This window comes from Hypanus sabinus, chromosome 23, assembly GCF_030144855.1.
Source record: "Hypanus sabinus isolate sHypSab1 chromosome 23, sHypSab1.hap1, whole genome shotgun sequence".
NCBI classification, from domain to species: Eukaryota; Metazoa; Chordata; class Chondrichthyes; order Myliobatiformes; family Dasyatidae; genus Hypanus; species Hypanus sabinus.
In genome coordinates this window covers 58,919,149-58,939,034 of record NC_082728.1, presented here as the reverse complement: position 1 = coordinate 58,939,034, position 19,886 = coordinate 58,919,149, and the positions used below count along the sequence as shown (strand labels likewise).

The 19,886-nt window shown below is 40.8% G+C and overlaps 1 protein-coding gene across 6 annotated transcripts in view; it reads right to left on the bottom strand.

Annotated features, from left to right (window-relative positions):
• Positions 1 to 19,886, bottom strand: part of itgb4 (integrin, beta 4) — a 161,602-nt gene that overhangs the window by 76,726 nt on the left and 64,990 nt on the right. For all 6 annotated transcript variants that reach the window (XM_059948938.1, XM_059948935.1, XM_059948936.1 and 3 more), the window contains exons 14-17: positions 19,482 to 19,585; positions 12,172 to 12,264; positions 11,260 to 11,389; positions 10,423 to 10,542 (exon numbers count right to left, since the gene is read on the bottom strand). In XM_059948938.1, coding sequence (XP_059804921.1) covers positions 10,423 to 10,542; positions 11,260 to 11,389; positions 12,172 to 12,264; positions 19,482 to 19,585 — 447 coding nt within the window. The remainder of the gene's footprint in view (positions 1 to 10,422; positions 10,543 to 11,259; positions 11,390 to 12,171; positions 12,265 to 19,481; positions 19,586 to 19,886) is intronic.

The window sequence follows — 19,886 nt, the reverse complement described above, 5'->3', positions numbered from 1 at the left end:
GGGTAAAAGGATGCTGATGGCAGCTTTACACGGGCCTCCCAACAGTGGTTACAACAGGAAATACAAATACAAAAGGCAAATCAAGAGGACAATGTCATAGTAGTCATGGGAAATTTTAACATGCAGGTCGACTGGGAAAATCAGGTTGGTAACGGATCTCAAGAGTGAGTTTGTTGAATGCCTAAGAGATGACTTTTTGGAGCAGTTTGTCACTGAGCCTACCAGGGGATCAGCTATACTGGATCGGGTGTTATGTAATGAACCGGAGGCGGTCAGGGAGCTGAAGGTAAACGAACCCTTAGGAACCAGTGATCACAATATGACTGTGTTCAGTTGAAATTTGATAGGCAGAAATTAAAGTCTGATGTAGCAGTATTTCAGCAGAGTAAGGGAAATTACAGTGGTATGAGAGAGGAGTTGGCCAAAGTAAATTGGAAGGAGCTGCTGGCAGGGATGACAGCAGAGCAGCAATGGTGTGTGTTTCTGGGGAAAATGAGGAAGGTGCAGGACATGTGTATTCCAAAAATGAAGAAATACTCAAATGGTAAAATACTACAACCGTGGCTGACAAGGGAAGTCAAAGTTATTGTAAAAGCAAAAGAAAGGGCATACAACAAAGCAAAAATTAGTGGGGGAAAAAAGAGGATTGGGAATTTTTGAAAAACCTACAGAGAATAACTAAAAATATATTAAAGGGAAAAGATGAAATATGAAAGCAAGCTAGCAAATAATATCAAAGTGGATAGTGAAAGTTTTTTCAAGTATGTTAAAAATAAAAGAGAAACGAGAGTGGATATAGGACCGCTTGAAAATGAGGCCGGAGAAATAATAACGGCGGACAAGGAGATGGCTGATGAACTAAATGAGTATTTTGCGTCAGTCTTCACTGTGGAAGACGCTAGCAGTATGCCTAATGTTGTGTGTGAAGGAAGAGAAGTGGGTGTAGTTACTGTTACAAGAGAGAAGGTGCTCAAAAAGCTGAAAGACCTAAAGGTACATAAGTCTCCCAGACCAGATGAACTGCACCCTAGGGTTCTGAAAGAGGTGGCATTAGAAATTATCTTTCAAAAATCATTGGACTCTGGCACTGTGCCAAAGGACAAGAAAATTGCAAATGTCACTCCAATCATTAAGAAAGGATGAAGGCAGGAGAAAGGAAATTATAGACCAGTTAGCCTGACCTCAGGGGCTGGCAAGATGTCAGAGTAAATTGTTAAGGATGAGGCTATGGAGGACTTGGTGACACAGAACATAATAGAACAAAGTCAGCATGATTTCCTTCAGGGAAAATCCTGCCTGTCAAACCTGTTGGAATTCTTTGAGATTACAAGTAGGATAGATAAAGGGGATGCAGTGGATGTTGTTTATTTGGACTTTCAGAAGGCCTTTGACAAGATGCCACACATGAGGCTGCTAAACAAGTTAAGAGCCCATAGAATTACAGGAAGGTTACTAATATGGTTAAAGCATTGGCTGATTGGTAGGAGGCAGCGAGTGGGAATAAAAGGATAAATTCTGGATGGCTGCCAGTGAGTCATGGTGTTTCACAGGGATCGGTGTTGGGACAACTTCTTTTTATGCTGTTTATAAATGATTTAGATGATGGAATAGATGGTTTTGTTGCCAAGTTTGTAGATGATACAAAGATTGGTGGAGGGGCAGGTACTGTTAAGGAAACAGGCAGGATGCAGGAGGACATGTAAAGATTAGGAGAATGGGCAAGGAAGTAGCAAATGAAATACAATGTTGGAAAATGCATGGTCATGCACTTTGGTAGTAGAAATAAATGTGTGGACTATTCTAAACAGCGATGCCATGTTAGTGATCATTTCAAGAGATCCAGAATACAAGAGCAGGGATGTAATACCTGAGGACTGGGAGAAATTCAGAGACCAGCAGAGGAGGAGAAAGGGCTTAATTAGGAAAAGGATAAAAGATTATGAGAGAAAGCTGGCAGGGAACATAAAAACTGACTGTAAAAGCTTTTATAGATATGTGAAAAGAAAAAGATTGGTTAAGACAAATGTAGGTCCCTTACATTCAGATACAGGTGAATTGATCATAGGGAACAAAGACATGGCAGATCAATTGAATAACTACTTTGGTTCTGTCTTCACTAAGGAAGACATAAATAATCTTCTGGAAATAGTAGGGGACCTAGGGTCCAGTGAGATGGAGGAACTGAGGAAAATACATGTTAGTAGGGAAGTGGTGTTAAGTAGATTGAAGGGATTAAAGGCAGATAAATCCCCAGGGCCAGATGGTCTGCATCCCAGAGTGCTTAAGGAAGTAGCCCAAAAAATAGTAGATGCACTAGTGATAATTTTTCAAAACTCCTTAGATTCTGGATTAGTTCCTGAGGATTGGAGGGTGGCTAATGTAACCTCACTTTCTAAAAAAGGAGGGAGAGAGAAACTGGGGAACTATAGACCGGTTAGTCTGACATCGGTGGTGGGGAAAATGCTAGAGTCAGTTATCAAAGATATGATAACAGCACATTTGGAAAGAGGTGAAATCATCGGACAAAGTCAGCATGGATTTGTGAAAGGAAAATCATGTCTGACCAATCTTATAGAATTTTTTGAAGATGTAACTAGTAGAGTGGATAGGGGAGAGCCAGTGGATGTGGTATATTTAGATTTTCAAAAGGCTTTTGACAAGGTCCCACACAGGAGATTAGTGTGCAAACTTAAAGCACACGGTATTGGAGGTATGGTATTGATGTGGATAGAGAATTGGTTGGCAGACAGGAAGCAAAGAGTAGGAATAAATGGGACCTTTTCAGAATGGCAGACAGTGACTAGTGGGGTACCGCAAGGCTCAGTGCTGGGACCCCAGTTGTTTACAATATATATTAATGATTTAGATGAGGGAATTAAATGCAGCATCTCCAAGTTTGTGGATGACATGAAGCTGGACGGCGGTGTTAGCTGTGAGGAGGATGCTAAGAGGATGCAGGGTTACTTGGATAGGTTAGGTGAGTGGGCAAATTCATGGCAGATGCAATTTAATGTGGATAAATGTGAGGTTATCCATTTTGGTTGCAAGAACAGGAAAACAGATTATTATCTGAATGGTGGCCGATTAGGAAAAGGGGAGATGCAATGAGACCTGGGTGTCATTGTACACCAGTCTTTGAAGGTGGGCATGCAGGTACAGCAGGCAGTGAAAAAGGCAAATGGTATGTTGGTATTCATAGCAAAAGGATTTGAGTACAGGAGCAGGGAGGTTCTACTGCTGTTGTACAAGGCTTTGGTGAGACCGCACCTAGAGTATTGTGTGCAGTTTTGGTCCCCTAATCTGAGGAAAGACATTCTTGCCATAGAGGGAGTACAAAGAAGGTTCACCAGATTGATTCCTGGGATGGCAGGACTTTCATATGAAGAAAGACTGGATCGACTAGGCTTATACTCACTGGAATTTAGAAGATTGAGAGGGGATCTTATTGAAACATATAAAATTCTAAAGGTATTGGACAGGCTAGATGCAGGAAGATTGTTTCCGATGTTGGGGAAGTCCAGAACGAAGGGGTCACAGTTTAGGGATAAAGGGGAAGCCTTTTAGGACCGAGATGAGGAAAAACTTCTTCACACAGAGAGTGGTGAATCTGTGGAATTCCCTGCCACAGGAAACAGTTGAGGCCGGTTCATTGGCTATATTTAAGAGGAAGTTAGATATGGCCCTTGTGGCTAAAGGGATCAGGGGGGTATAGAGAGAAAGCAGGTACAGGATTTTGAGTTGGATGATCAGCATTGATCATACTGAATGGCGGTGCAGGCTCGAAGGACTGAACGGCCTACTCCTGCACCTATTTTCTATGTTTCTATACTAAGGCTTTATAAGGCACTGATGAGACCTCACCTTGAGTATTGTAACAGTTTTCCAGCCCCCCTCATCTTAATTTACATTTTGGTAGGAATAATCAAAATAAGACATAAATGGTAAATGGTAGGGCATTGAGGGATGCAGTACAACAGAGTGACCTAGGAATAATGGTGCATAGTTCGCTGAAGGTGGAATCTCATGTGGATAGGGTGGTGAAGAAAGCTTTTGGTATGCTGGCCTTTATAAATCAGAGAGTTGAGTATAGGAGGAGTTGGGATGTAATATTAAAATTGCACAAGGCATTGGTGAGGCCGAATTCGAAGTATTGTGTACAGTTCTGGTCACTGAATTATAGGAAAGATGTCAAAAAATAGAGAGAGTACAGAGAAGATTTACTAGAATGTTACCTGGGTTTCAGCACCTAAGTTACAGGGGAAGGTTGAACAAGTTAGGTCTTTATTCTTTGGAACGTAGAAGGTTGAGGGGGAACTTGATAGAGGTATTTAAAATTATGAGGGGGATAGATGAGAGAGGTTCTGATTCTGCTGGGCACGAGGGGGATAAATGCCATCCCAGGTAGGGATGGTAATGTTCTAATTTAATTTGTCTTTGATTGGACAGTGGTGTAGATGTGGAAGTGTTCCCATACAGATCTGGAGCAGAGCTTGGAAAGGCAGCCAGTTTTCAGCAGATGTCTTTGATTGGACAGTGGTGTAGATGTGGAAGTGTTCCCATACAGATCTGGAGCAGAGCTTGGAAAGGCAGCCAGTTTTCAGCAGATGTCTTTGATTGGACAGTGGTGTAGATGTGGAAGTGTTCCCATACAGATCTGGAGCAGAGCTTGGAAAGGCAGCCAGTTTTCAGCAGATGTCTTTGATTGGACAGTGGTGTAGATGTGGAAGTGTTCCCATACAGATCTGGAGCAGAGCTTGGAAAGGCAGCCAGTTTTCAGCAGATGTCTTTGATTGGACAGTGGTGTAGATGTGGAAGTGTTCCCATACAGATCTGGAGCAGAGCTTGGAAAACCCTGTCTCCACAAAAGAGTGATCATCATGGGAGTCAGAGTGGTAGGGCTTTGGCGAGAGCAGGCTGAGGCGAAATGAGTAGATAACTTTGTTTTTTTTAAATTTATTTTCCTTATTTAACTCTCGAGATAATAGGGGGTTTGTCTGCAGAGACAGTGTTCTGTTCTGGGTGTCAGATGTGGGATTTCTGGGAGACTTCCAGCCTCCCCGATGGCCACATCTGCACCAGGTGCATTGAGATGCAGCTCCTCAGGGACCGTGTTAGGGAACTGGAGCTGCAGCTTGATGATCTTCGGCTTGTCAGGGAAAGTGAAGAGGTGATAGACAGGAGCTTCAGGGAAGCAGTCACTCCAAGGTTACAGGAGACAGATAAATATGTGACTGTCAGGAGAGGGAGTGGAAATCATCAGATAGTGGAGAGCACCCTTGTGGCTGTACCCCTCCATTTTGAGTACTGTTAGAAGGGGGAAACCTACCTGGGGGAAGCCTCTGGCACTGAGTCTGGCCCTGTGGCTCAGAAGGGTAAGGAGACTAAAGAAGATGGCAGCAGTAATAGGGAACTCTCTAGTTAGGGGCACAAATAGGCAATTCTGTGGATGCGAGAAAAGAAACTCAGATGATCGTCTGCCTCTCAGGTGCCAGGATCTGTGATGTTTCTGAATACATTCACAACATCCTGTAAAGGGAGGTACCAAGAACATAGGTAGAAAAAGGGAGGAGGTCCTGAAAAGAGTTAGGAAGGAGGCTGAAGAGCACAACCTCAAGGGTAGTAATCTCAGGTTTGCTGCCTGTGCACAAAGGAGTAGAATGAGGTAGCAGATAAGTGAAGAATTGGAGCAGATGTAGGGACTCAGATTTAAACTGATACGGCAGGGGGATGGGATCCAGAGCTGAGGATGAGCCAGCACGTTTATAAGTAGGTGAAGGATGTAACATGAATGTAAGGAAGGACAAGCCAATGATACAAATGCAGACAGTGCAATACCACAGAGACAAAATTCAAAAGGGTGAAGAATGCAGGATTGAAGGGGCTATATTTAAATGCGCATAGCATTTGGAATAAGGTGAATGAACACGTGCTGCAATTACAGATGAGTCAATATGACATTGTGAGCGTCACTGAGTCGTGGCTGAAGGAAGGAGCTTAGAATCAAAGGATATATTTTGTACTGAAAGGACAGGCAGGAAAGCATAGATGGTGGTGTGGCTTTGGTGGTAAGAGATGGAATCACATTTTTAGAAAGAGGTGACATAGGGTCAAATCTTTGTGGGTGGAGTTAAGAAACTGAAAATGTTAAAAAAAAAACAGTATTGGAATCATATTTAGACTTCCAGATAGTAGCCAAGATGTGGGGTTGAGATTGCAAAGGGAGCCGGAAAAGGCTCGTAATAAGGGTAATGTCACAATTGCAACGGGGGATTTTAATGTGCAAGGATATTGGGAAAATCAGGTTGATGTCAGATCGCAAGAGAGTGAATTTATTGAGCACCTACGAGATGAATTTTTAGAGCAGCTTGTGTTTGAGCCTATTTGGGAAAAGACTAACTTGGATTGGGTATTATGTAATAACCCAGATTTGTTTAGGAGCTTAAGATAAAGGAACCCTTAGGAGGCAGTGATGATTATACAATTGAATTTATACTGCAATTTGAGAAGCACAAGTGAGATATATCAGTATCACAATGGAATAAGAGGAATTACAGAGGCATAAGAGAGGGGCTTGCCCAGGTGGATTGGAGAGGGTTACTGGCAAGGATGAAGTCAGAACAGAGGTGGCTGAAGTTTCCGGGAATAGTTCACAAGGCGCAGGATAGATATGTCCCAAAGTAGTAGTTCTCAAATGGCAGGGGTAAGCAATTGTGGCTGACAAAGGAAGTGAAGGGCTGCACAAAAGTCAAGGAAAGGCCATTTAATGTTGCAAAAGTGAGTGGGATGATGATCGTGAAGCTTTTAAAATCCAATAAAAGGCAACTAAAAAAGCCATAAGAAGGGAAAAGATTAAATCTGAGGGCAAACTAGCCAACAGTATAAAGCAGGATACTAAAAATTTTTTCAGCTATATAAAGAGTAAAAGGAAGGCGAGAAGTGATATTGGACCTGGTGAGGTAGTAATGAGAAACAAAAAATGGTGGATGAACTTAATGAGTACTTCACATCAGTCTTCACTGTGGAAGACACAAGCAGCGTGCCGAAGTCCGTGAGTATCAGGGAGCAGGAGTGCGTGCCTTTGCTATTACATAGAAACAAGTGCCAGGCAAACTGAAATGTCTTAAGGTGGACAAGTCACCTGGACCAGAAGGACTACATCCCAGAGTTGCTAAAGAGGTAACAAATGAATTTGTCATGATCTTTCAAGAACCTCTTGATTCTGGCATGGTTCCAGAGGTCTGGAAATAGTCCAGTTAGCTTGACCTCAGTGGTTGGGAAAGTGTTGGAGTCAAAGATATCAAAGATGAGGTTTCAGTGTACTTGGAGACTAATGATAAAATAAGTCAAAGTTACTATGGTTTCTGTAAAGGGAAATCTTGCCTAATAAATCTGTTGGAGTTCTTCAAGGAAATAATCAGCAGGGTGGACAAAGGAGAGGCAGTGGATGTCATTTTCTTGGATAGTCAGAAGGCATTTGATAAGGTGCCACACGAGGCTGCTTAACAAGATAAAATCCCATGGCATTATAGGAAAGATACTGGCATGGGAAGCAGAATGACTGACAGACATGAGGCAGCCACTGGGAATAAAGGAGGTCTTTTCTCGTTGGCTGCCAGTGACTAGTATCAGGACCACTACTTTTCACATTGTGTGTGAATGATTTGGATGTGAAATTGATGGCTTTGTGGCAAAGTTTGCAGATGATACGAAGATAAATGGAGGGGTAGGTGGTGCTGAGGAAGCAATGCGATTGCAACAGGACTTAGACATATTGGAAGAATAGACAAAAAAGTGGCAGATGAATTGAACTAAACTTGAATTGAATATGAATTGACTTTATTTCTTACATCCTTCACATAAATGAGTAAAAATCTTTACATCTCCATCTGAATGTACAATGTGCAATTTATTGTCATTTGTAATAAATAGTACGTACAATAGTTGGAATACAGTGTTGGGAAATGGATGATAATGCACTTTGGTAAAAGGAACAACAGTGCGGACTATTATGTAAATGGGGAGAAGGTTGAAACCTCAGAGGTGCAGAGGGTCTTGCGGGTCCTTGTGCAAGAGTCCCAGAAGGTTAATTTACAGGTTGAGTCTGTGGTAAAGAAGGCAAATGCAATGTTGGCATTTATTTCAAGGGGAATAGAATATGAAACTAAGGAGATAATGCTGAGCCTTTCTAAGATGCTAGTCAGGCCGCATTTGGAGTATCGTCAACAGTTTTGGACCCCATATCTCAGAAAGAATGAGTTGTCATTGGAGAGAGTCCAGAGGAGGTTTATAAGGATGATTCCAGGAATGAAGGGGTTAACATATGAAGAGCGTTTGGCGGCTTTGGGCCTGTACTGAATGTTGAAAGGACTAGATTGGGTGGATGTGGAAAGGATGTTTCCAATGGTGGGTGTATCCAGAATTAGAGGGCAAAGCCTCAAAACTTTGAGACTTTCTAAAGGTGACCCTTTAGAACAGAGTAAGGAGGGATCTTTTTAGCCAGAGAGTAGTGAACCTGTCGAATGGTTAGCCACAGACAGTTGTGGAAGTCAAGACCATGTGTATATTTAAAACAAAATAGTTTCCTGATTGGTCAGGGCATCAAAGAATATGGCAAGAAGGCAGGTGTATGGGGTTGAGTGGGATCTGGGATCAGCCATGATGGAATGGCGGAACAGACTCGATGGGCTAAATGGCCTAATTCTGCTCCTCTGTCTTATGGTCTATGGTCTTATTGTTATTGTCCCTGAATTTTTGTTGTAGAATTGCAAGATAGCAATAAATGTACTTTTGTAATTTAAAACAAACTCTCCACTGGCCCCCAGTTACTTCACAGTTGCTGCCAAGCCCCACCAAACTCTTTAAAAGTTTTTTAAAAAACTACAGATATTGCAAATTCAAAATAAAACAGAAGATGCTGGTAATACTCAGCAGGTCAGGCAGTGCATTGTTGGAAAGAGGAACAGGGTTCACATTTCCAGTCTCTTTACTCCTTGCCTCTCTACTTTCTGAAATCACTGACATCTTGCCCCTCAAAGTCTTCAACACCATACATCTCTGATCTCCTCAATTTCCCTCACCCCCCCTCCCCACTGTAATCTGCTGATCCAAACCTCCTGAACTCCCCAACATCCAACTCTCTGACACCCTCCCCCACCACTGATCCCAAGTCCTCCGACACCTCCAGTGACCACCATTTCTTTCCCCAACCTCTCGGATCTAACTTTGACCACAAGCGCATCATCTCCTAGCCGCTACTATGTTGTTCTGTTTGACCGTCAAGAGCACCATCATAGAGACAAGATGCAGGAACTCCTCAGCCAGCAGAGGAAGTCTCTGAAGCAGTGGGCTGTGCCCCAAACCTATCCTCCCTTCCCAAAGACAGGTCACTGATGGAACCTCAACAACACCTACACTTCCTCAAGAAGCAATGAGTATTTAAAGAGCAAGGCAGAAAGCTGAGAAGCAGGACCTTCTGGGCAGTAATTTCTGGACTGCTGCCTGTGCCACGTGCCAGTGAGGGTAAAAACAGGATGATTTGGCAGATAAATGCGTGGCTGAGAAGCTGGTGCAAGGGGCAGGGCTTCAGGTTCTTGGATAATTGGGATCTCTTCTGGGGGAGGTATGTATGACCTGTTCTAAAGAAATTTTCCACGTCCCCATCAACTTCTACCGATTTTTACTGATGCACCACTGAAGGTTTCCTATGCAGATGCATCACTCTCTCTGCCCAGGACTGCAAGAGACTGCAGAATGTCATGTACAGCTCGGCTCAGCAAAGCACCCCCTCCTCCATGGCCCCAGTAAAACAGCCGACATAATCAACGATGCCACCCAGCCTGGACACACTCTCTTCTCCCCTTTCCCATCAGGCAGAAAATACCCATCAACACACAGCTTCTATCCCTTAGCTATCAAGAGTCTTGCATGAACCTGTTGTAAGTTAAGATGAACTCTTAACCCTACAATCTACCTCACTGCTTACCTACTGCACACTTCCTCTGTAGCTTTTAGACTTCATTCTGAACTGTTACTGTTTTACCATGTTCTACCTCAAAGCACTGTGCCATGACTTGAGCTGTATCAACAGCATATAGGACGTGTTTTTCATTGTGCCTCAGTATGTGTAACAATCACAAACCAATTCCAGTACCTTTCCTGCCTCCTGGCACCAAGAGTGTTAATTCATCTTGGCAATCTACCTCAAACCAATCAGCTTGCAGCAAAACTGAATGATGGGGCTGCGGAGGGGTGGGGGTGACCCTCTGGGATGTTATGCTTTGGTGTCCTTAGCAGTTCTGACACCAAGGTTCCATAACAGATGCTGGGAGCTCCAATGAGCCGTCTGCCCAAGCGGCCATCTGCTTCTCTCCCCACAGATACCATCGGTCCTGCCACGCACTCCGATCTCTATGCCCCACTCACCTTTCTTCTTGCGCACCTGGATGTGGCTTGTGTTATGACTTGGCCGTCTCACCACTGTGTAGTAGTACGTGCAGTCGTCATCCTCATCCCGGAAGTGGCAGCTCTCTGTCACTAGCTCATCTGCGGGGGCAAAGCAAATTGTCAGCTCACCAAACAGCACAGGCAAGTTGGAGCTTTCCAGTCCGGGAGGTATGGTAGCAAGCCTTTCTGGAAAGAAAGAGTGGCCAGTGCTCAGTGCCAGAGACAGAACCACTAACCCAAACACTGGTTCCTTACAGGCACAGCCTCCGAACCACGAGGAGGTACAGACACTGTTTTAATGATATTCTTCCACCAGCCAGTGGGGTAACTAGCCACTTGCTATGTACAAGTGGACTGTGTACAGATACACAGCTTCAATTACTAGTTTATTCAGTTTGGCATATCATAGGCAGAAGTGTCACATACCAGGCCAGGCACCATCTGTGGAGGGAAAAGAACTGTTGATATTTTGGGTCAAGACCATTCATTAGGACTGATGAAGGGTTTTGGCTCGACATGTTGACTGTTTATTTCCCCCCGTAGATGCTGCCTGACTTGCTGAGATCTCCAGCACTTTGTGCATGTTGCTCCTGATCGACAGCATGTGCAGAATCTCCTGTCACTGTGGGCTGAAAAGCTTGCTCCTATCTATGTTCCATTGATTCACCATGACAGGGAACGTACTTTGGGAGGTAAGCAGAGTAAAGATTTCAGAAAATGGGCAAAGCTGCCCACACTGCAAACCTTCCAGCACAGGGGAACATATCCGAGATGGCCGAGGAGAAAGGAGTGGAAGGGAATGAGGCGTACACTGACCTGATTTCAGCTCGTCCACCAGCACGTAATCATCGGTACACGCCTGGCAGTTCTGTCCCTTCTTCTCACCGGTGTTCCAGGCCCAGCACTGGACACAGCTCCGAGTATCCTCACACAGCCCCAGAACTTGCTGCAGGACACAGAGGGAGAAGAACCCATTGTCAGCAAACACTGGCAGCTGGATGCCGGAACACTTCTCGATGGAGACCAGAGTCCTGATGTGACTTTTTCTCCAGGGAAAATGATGCTGTTAAATATAGGACCCATAACAGAGAAACCTACCGTGGAGGACAAAATCCCATAGGTGTTTCTTCGCAGAATTCTCTCATTACCAAGCAAGGTAATGACCTTGACCCTACAAGGAAAATCTGGGGCACAATTTGCCCTGTGGTACAATAACAGTGGGGAACAGCTGGAGAACTCGCTTCCCCCAGTCCTGTTGGTGACCTTGGCCAGAAGCCTGAGGTTCACACAAAAACTCAGGCAAAGTGATGAGCTGTCAGTGGTGACATGACTGGCCTTCTGAAATCACCGCCAGCACTAGTGGCTAGTATCCTGGTTCAAAGTAACCAACCTCACTTGTGCTTTCAGAGTTCCTCAAGGTTGCTGAGAACCACAATTGTTATTGGACAGAGGAGATTTACCTCAGGCTGGGCTCAGGTCATCCAGCAATCGTCTAATCCCCACACTGTCGGTGAATGCCTTGTCACCAGAAGGGGCTGTCGGCCAGATTTATCACTGCAATGGATAAGCCCCCTTCACGGTCACCTTTGGAGAACTTCGTGGGAGCTGTGTTGATGGCACTCACTGCGTTTGTGAGAGCACGTCTACAACTAGGGTGCTGCAGTATGAAGCAGTCTGGCCTAACTGTGGGCAGAGGAGTAAGACCATGCCTCAGAACACTCTCCTTACCAGGTAGGTGGTGCTGCCACAGGTGAGGTCTGTGCTTTCATCGTGACACTTGCATCGTCCACAGTCACATTTGCCCTTGTCGTTACACAGCCTCTATGTGAGAAAAATGCAAATCAAAAAGTGGCGAGAGAAATCCTTTCCTCACCTCCGTCATGTCATCAGACGAGGAGGAGGAGGAGTGGAGAAGGAAGTGTTTTCTTCCGATACTCCCCCCCCCCCCGCAAACACACACACACACACACCCACGCGCACGTACAGCCCAAGCAACAGTTCCCGAAGGTGAGCTGCTGGGAAATTGACTGATGATAGAAGGCAATGAGAGCAGGGGAGCTCTGATTCAGTGCTCTGGCAGGCTTAACCCTGGAGAGCCCGACTCTCCCCAGACCTCCGCGTCCAAATTCCCACCCTGTCCGTCCCTCCCCATCCATCGTCCCACCCTGTCCGTCCCTCCCCATCCAACGTCCCACCCTGTCCGTCCCTCCCCATCCAACGTCCCACCCTGTCCGTCCCTCCCCATCCATCGTCCCACCCTGTCCGTCTTTCCCCAGACCTCCCCGTCCAACGTCCCACCCTGTCCACCTCTCCCCGTCCAACGTCCCACCCTGTCCGTCCCTCCCCATCCATCGTCCCACCCTGTCCGTCCCTCCCCATCCAACGTCCCACCCTGTCCGTCCCTCCCCATCCAACGTCCCACCCTGTCCGTCTTTCCCCAGACCTCCCCGTCCAACGTCCCACCCTGTCCACCTCTCCCCGTCCAACGTCCCACCCTGCTGGAAATAGAAACAGCAATTTAACTTGTATTCTTTCTTTCTTTCTTTTTCAATTTTTTTATTGATTTTCATATATACATATAAAAAAAACATAACATAATAATGAGTAAATTATGAATACAATAGACTTGAAGTCACGTTGATAATAAGATAACGATATCCTATTAAACATCAGCAGAAAAAAAGACCTTAATCAATCAAGTCCATATGATTATATATGAAAAAAACCCAAAAATAACCATTAAAAGAAGAAAAAATTTGAAAATATGTGAAAAAAGTATATATTAAGAAAAATAAAACACTAAACTAAACTAACATGGGCAATAGTAATAGCTTACAAGTATATGATAGTGTCAAAAAACTCCAGAACTCCATACCTGAACATGAATAAGCAGAAAGAAGGTCTGGAAAAGGCCAAATTAATTCATATGAAAATGTCGAATAAACTGTCTCCAAGTTTCTTCAAATTTAATTGATGAGTCAAAAATAGTGCTTCTAATTTTTTCCAGGCTCAGATAAGAAATAGTTTGAGAAAACCACTGAAACGTGGTAGGAGGATTTACTTCTTTCCAGTTTTGTAATATAGACCTTCTGGCCATTAATGTTACAAAAGCAATCATTCGTCTGATTGAAGGGGAAAACTGATTACCATCTTCATTTGGTATGCCAAAAATTGCAGTAATAAAATGAGGTTGTAAATCTATATTCCAAATTGAGGAAATAGTAGTAAATATGTCCTTCCAGTAATTATGTAAAGTGGGACATGACCAAAACATATGGGTCAATGAGGCCACTTCTGAATGACATCTGTCACATTGAGGGTTAATATGAGAATAGAATTGAGCAAGTTTATCTTTAGACATATGAGCTCTATGTACAATTTTAAATTGTATTAAAGCATGTTTAGCACATATAGAAGAGGAATTAACCATTTGCAAAATTTTTTCCCATTTATCTGTTGATATATTATATCGAAGTTCTTTTTCCCATTCTTGTTTAATTCTAACTGATATTTCTGGTTGTATCTTCATAATCATATTATAAATAAAAGCTACTAATCCCTTCTGACAAGGGTTTAAGGTAAAAATCAAATCTGTAAAATCCACTAAAGTTGAATTAGGAAAAGATGGTAAAACTTTATGTAAGAAATTTCTAATTTGTAAATATCTGAAAAAATTAGATTTAGGTAATTCAAATTTGTTGGAAAGTTGGTCAAATGACATCAAAGTATCTTCAAAGAAAAGATCACGAAAACATTTTATACCTTTCCTTTTCCATATGTTAAAAGCTTGATCTGTCCAAGAGGGTTTGAAAAAGAAATTAAGTAAGATAGGGCTATCAAAAACAAAGTTTTTCAAAGTAAAAAACTTACGAAATTGAAACCAAATTCGTAATGTATGTTTAATAACAGGATTAGATATTTGTTTATTAAATTTAACTAAATCAGCAGGAAGACAAGAACCGAGAACAGAGAATAGAGAATATCCCTTTACCTCATTACATTCCAAATTTACCCACTGTGGGCACAATGGTGAATCCAAATCTAGTTTCCAATACATTAAATTACGAATATTATTTGCCCAATAATGAAATCTAAAGTTAGGTAAAGCTAAACCACCATCTTTTTTAGATTTTTGTAATTGCTTTTTACTTAACCTAGGGTTTTTATTTTGCCACACAAATGAGGAAATTTTTGAATCAATGTTATCAAAAAAAGATTTAGAAATAAAAATTGGTAAGGCTTGAAATAAGTATAAAAATTTCGGTAAAATCATCATTTTAATAGCATTAATCCGACCAATTAATGATAAAAATAAAGGAGACCATCTTGTAGTAAGTTGATGAATTTGATGAAGCATAGGTAAAAAATTCAGTCTAAATAAATCTTTATATTTCTTGGTAATTTTTATACCTAAATAGGTAAAGTTATCAGTAACAACTTTAAATGGTATCCTATCACTCAATAAAGTTTGTGCATTTAAAGGAAATAATTCACTCTTATCTAAGTTTAGTTTATAACCAGAAAAAATACCAAATTGAACCAACAAGGATAAAATAGCGGGAATAGACCTATCAGGGTCAGAAATATATAACAGCAAATCATCAGCATAAAGTGATAATTTGTATAACTTCTCATTACGGGTAATACCAAAAATATTAGGAGATTCACGAATAGCAATAGCTAAAGGTTCTAATGCAATATTAAATAATAAAGGACTTAAGGGACAGCCTTGTCTCGTACCATGAGATAATTGAAAAAAAGAGGATCTATAGTTATTTGTAAGAACAGAAGCAACAGGTTTATAATATATTAATTTAATCCATGATATAAAGTTAGGACTAAAATTAAAATTTCTCAATGTATTAAATAAATATATCCATTCAACTCTATCAAAAGCTTTTTCAGCATCTAATGAAATAACACATTCTGGGGTTGTGGGTGGTGAAGTATGAATTATATTAATCAATTTTCTAACATTAAAAAAGGAATACCGATTCCTCATAAAACCAGTTTGATCTTCTGAAATAATCTGTGATAGTACTTTTTCTAATCTAATGGCTAAAATTTTTGTAAGAATCTTAGAATCTACATTTAATAGTGATATAGGGCGATAAGATGTACATAAAGTAGGATCTTTATCTTTTTTAAGAATTAGAGAGATATTAACTTCATAAAAAGATTGAGGTAATCTCTTCTTAGCAAACGCATCATTAAAAATTTCACATAACCAAGGAGAGAGCAAAGAAGAAAAGTTTTTAAAAATTCTACTATATAACCATCAGGACCAGGAGCTTTCCCTGAATTCATTGATGAGATAGCCTCTCCTATTTCCACCATAGAAATAGGAGCATCTAACAGGCTATGGTCTTCATCAGTCAGTTTAGGAATATTCAAATTGTTAAAAAAATTATCTATCATGGACTGGTCACCATCAAATTCTGATTGATATAAAGATTTATAAAAATCTTGAAAAGTATTATTAATTTCTTTATGATCAGTAGTTAAATTACCGTCTTGTTTGCGAATTTTAATAATTTGTCGCTTAGTCGAAATAGCTTTTAATTGATTAGCTAACAGTTTGCCAGTTCGATCACTGTGAATATAGAATTGAGCCCTGGTCCTAATTAATTGATTTTCAATTGAAGAAGATAATAGTAAACTATGTTCCATTTGAAGCTCAACTCTCTTCTTATAAAGTTCTTTGGTAGGAGTCACGGAATAAATCTTATCAATTTCCTTGATTTTATCCACTAATAAAGCAATATCTAAATATCTTTGTTTTCTTTTACCAACAGAATATAAGATAATTTGTCCACGGATAAAAGCCTTAAAAGAGTCCCAAAGTATTCCTCTGTCGATTTCTTCAGTATAGTTTGTTGAGAAAAACAAGTCAATTTGCTGTTTTATGTAGGTGATAAATTCTGGGTCTTGAAGCAAAGTAGCGTTAAGCCTCCAAGATCTGATATTATTGGAATAGTCCGAAATCTTAATAGATAACTTCAAAGGTGCATGATCCGAAATAGTAATAGAATCATATTTACAATCAATAACATCCGTTAATAACCGATGATCAATAAGAAAATAGTCAATTCTAGAATAGCTATGATATACATGTGAAAAAAATGAAAATTCTTTATCTTTAGGGTTCAAAAACCGCCATATTTCTGTAATTCCCGAATCAACCATAAAAGAATTAATAAGTAGGGCTGATCTATTCGGAAGAGTACGGATAGGTTTAGATCTATCCATCGAAGGATTCAAACAACAATTAAAATCTCCACCCATTATCAACATATATTCATTTAGATTAGGAAGGGAAGTAAATAAACATTTAAAAAATTCAGGGCAGTCAAAGTTTGGAGCATAAATATTAACTAGAACAACTTTCTGATTAAAAAGTAAGCCAGTTATCAACAAAAATCTACCCTGTGGGTCAGAAATAATTTCATGATGTGTAAATGATATTGAGGGGTCTATAAAAATAGACACACCCCTAATTTTAGCGGTACAATTCGAGTGAAATTGTTGACCCTTCCAGAACCTAAAAAAAACGTTGATTATCCTCCCTCCTGATATGGGTCTCCTGTGCAAAGATAATATTAGCGTTCAGTCTATGGAATACTTTAAATATTTTTTTACATTTAATCGGATGATTTAAACCATTAGTATTCCAGGAGATAAAGTTAACAGACTTATCCATCATGTCAATACTAATTGTGTGTATCATAAAAGGTTAAAAAGACACATAACCCACAATTCAGGAAGGAGGAAAATTGATTCAGGAGCAACTGGAGAACATGACACCTCAACAATATTAATAATTTAAAGTCGGCCCATAAACTAAAAGCAAAAAAATAAAGAGCAAAAGCGTGAAAAAAGATCCCTCCCCCCTCCCCCCACCCTTCGAAAAAAAGCCAAGCGGCAGGCGCATAATCTAATACTAACATTACCCCCATTTCAAGATGGCAGCTCTATAAAAAGATTAAAAGAAAACTATATAACACCCAGATTAAGATATAGAGTTGCAAAAAGAAAATATATATCAATCAGATTAAAAAAAACTAATATAATAAAACAAACAATCATTAATAAAAAAAAGTATAAACATCAAAATTTGAAAGTGTAATATACCTTTAAAAAAAATCCCGTGTTCAAATACAAGATGACGTTTCAAAAGCAAAGACTTATGGGAAGAAGAAACGCCATTTTGAAAAAGCCATATTACTAAAATACAAATGTGAGTTCAGCAATCTATTAAAAGACAAAATAGGATTAAAAAAAAAGGGATGTAATAAACAGTGCAATATATATAAAAAAAAGACCAAAAATCCAAAACATTCGTCCCATTTCTGAGTACAGGCAAACAAATAAATGCTTACAAAAAACAGAATCTTACGGGAAAAAGAAATGACATCTTAAAAAAAAGTAAATCATTATTGCAAAATATAGACGTATATAACCGAAACAGAAAGAAAAAAAAAGATATTATAAAAATTAAAAGGAACATCTATAAACAATGATGATAGTAAAAAAAAACCAGACCCGCAGATCAAAATAAGAAGTTACAACCCAGCTTCATAGGTTAAAACTTAAAGTAAAAAGATATCCTCTCTCCGAAAAATCTTCCACATAACACATAGTTCAAGTTGCACTAGAAGATCAAAATTCTTCAGCAAATTTCTTCGCTTCTTCCGGAGTGTTAAAAATTTGCTGACTGTTGTCGTTCAGCGTAATTCTAAGCTTCGCTGGATACATTAAAGCTTGTTTAAGTCCAATCGAGTAAATCTCTGCCATCACTGGTTTAAAAGCGATTCTGGCTCTCATCACCTCATAGGAATAATCCTCAACAATTTGAAATTTGTAGTTATTGTAAGAAATCATACCTTTTTTACGAGCTAATCGAATTAAAAGCTCTTTCTCACGAGGATAATGAAGGCGAACAATCACCGCTCGTGGTTTATCAGTCGTAGACGAAAACCTCACAACTCTGTGAGCACGGTCAATAACAGGTTTAGTTTGCAAACCTTCATCACCGAAAATTTCCCACAGTAATTTAGAGAAAAATTCAGTTAAATCACCGGGCTCAACTCTTTCGGGAAACCCGATAATTCGCAAATTCTGTCTGCGAGATCGATTTTCGAGATCAGTAATTTTAAACTTATACTGATCTACAATTTTAAGAGTCGATTGTACCTTCTTATCCAACACTTCAATTGTACGTACTTCTTCAACAATTAATTTTTCAAGAGTCGCCAACTTATCTTCATGCCGCTGAATATCTGATGCCTGCGACTGAAGCTTAGTATCAAGCGATCTAACAACTCCTTCAAGTTCAGACATTTTCGTGGTAAGCTTGTTTTCCAAACTTGCCATTTTACTTTCCAGCTTGCTTTCCAAACTTGCAAGTTTAGTGTCCAGAAGATTAGAAATTGCATCGATAGATAAAGGCTCCTTAGACGATTTCTTACTTGTAGCCATTTTAAGTTCGACAAAATTAGATCAAATATAGTTTTAGGGAAAAAAAAGTCAATCGAAAATATCAACTCATTTGATTAAATTCGAAAAGATTTGATTAAAGGGTGATTATAGTTAAAAAAGTGAAGAGCACCTAAAAGGGAGATGTTTACGTCGCCATCTTGAAACTCCACCCCTTAACTTGTATTGTTGAGTCTGCAATTCTGCATACATTTTCCTTGCTCCATCCCCAGAAGTTCTCTGGGCCTGTACAAGGAGCAGGAGTACTGTATTTGTTTCCTTAATTGTGCCGCCTGGAATTAGCTGCTTTTTTCCCAATGCAGCATTACAGCCCATTAGAAAAACATGCGCACACAGACACAGACACAAGAGAAACTGAGAAATGTGCCATTCACTGTCAGAGAAAACAAGCAAAGAAAAATTTTACATCACACTGAGATGAAAATTGGTTGTTGAGGAAGTCAGGAATTGAATCACTATCAACCATGGCGACCTGCCATCTGGACTGGCATTCACCCTCGGGCTGAAAGTGCCATCTATGCCTCCCATTAATTTCAGCTTACCCCGTTTGGATCGATGCAGGTAGCATTACTGATGGGACATTCACACGAGCGACCTGTCCACCCAGAGTCACATTGACAAGTCTGCTCAAAACATCTACCACGATCTATGCAAAATTAGAAGAAAACCAAATCAAATACAAACCATAAGCATTGCAGACACAAAGGGCAATAACCTCAACTTTGTCAGTACATCTCACATTCATAATGGTCAATCCAACTTATACCACCATTTCTATTAGCCAGCCCGACACACTGTCAGTCCCACCGGTCCGTCTACCCGCCGTCAGCCCCACCGGTCAGTCTACCCGCCGCCAGCCCCACCGGTCAGTCTACCCGCCGTCAGCCCCACCGGTCAGTCTACCCGCCGTCAGCCCCACCGGTCAGTCTACCCGCCGTCAGCCCCAC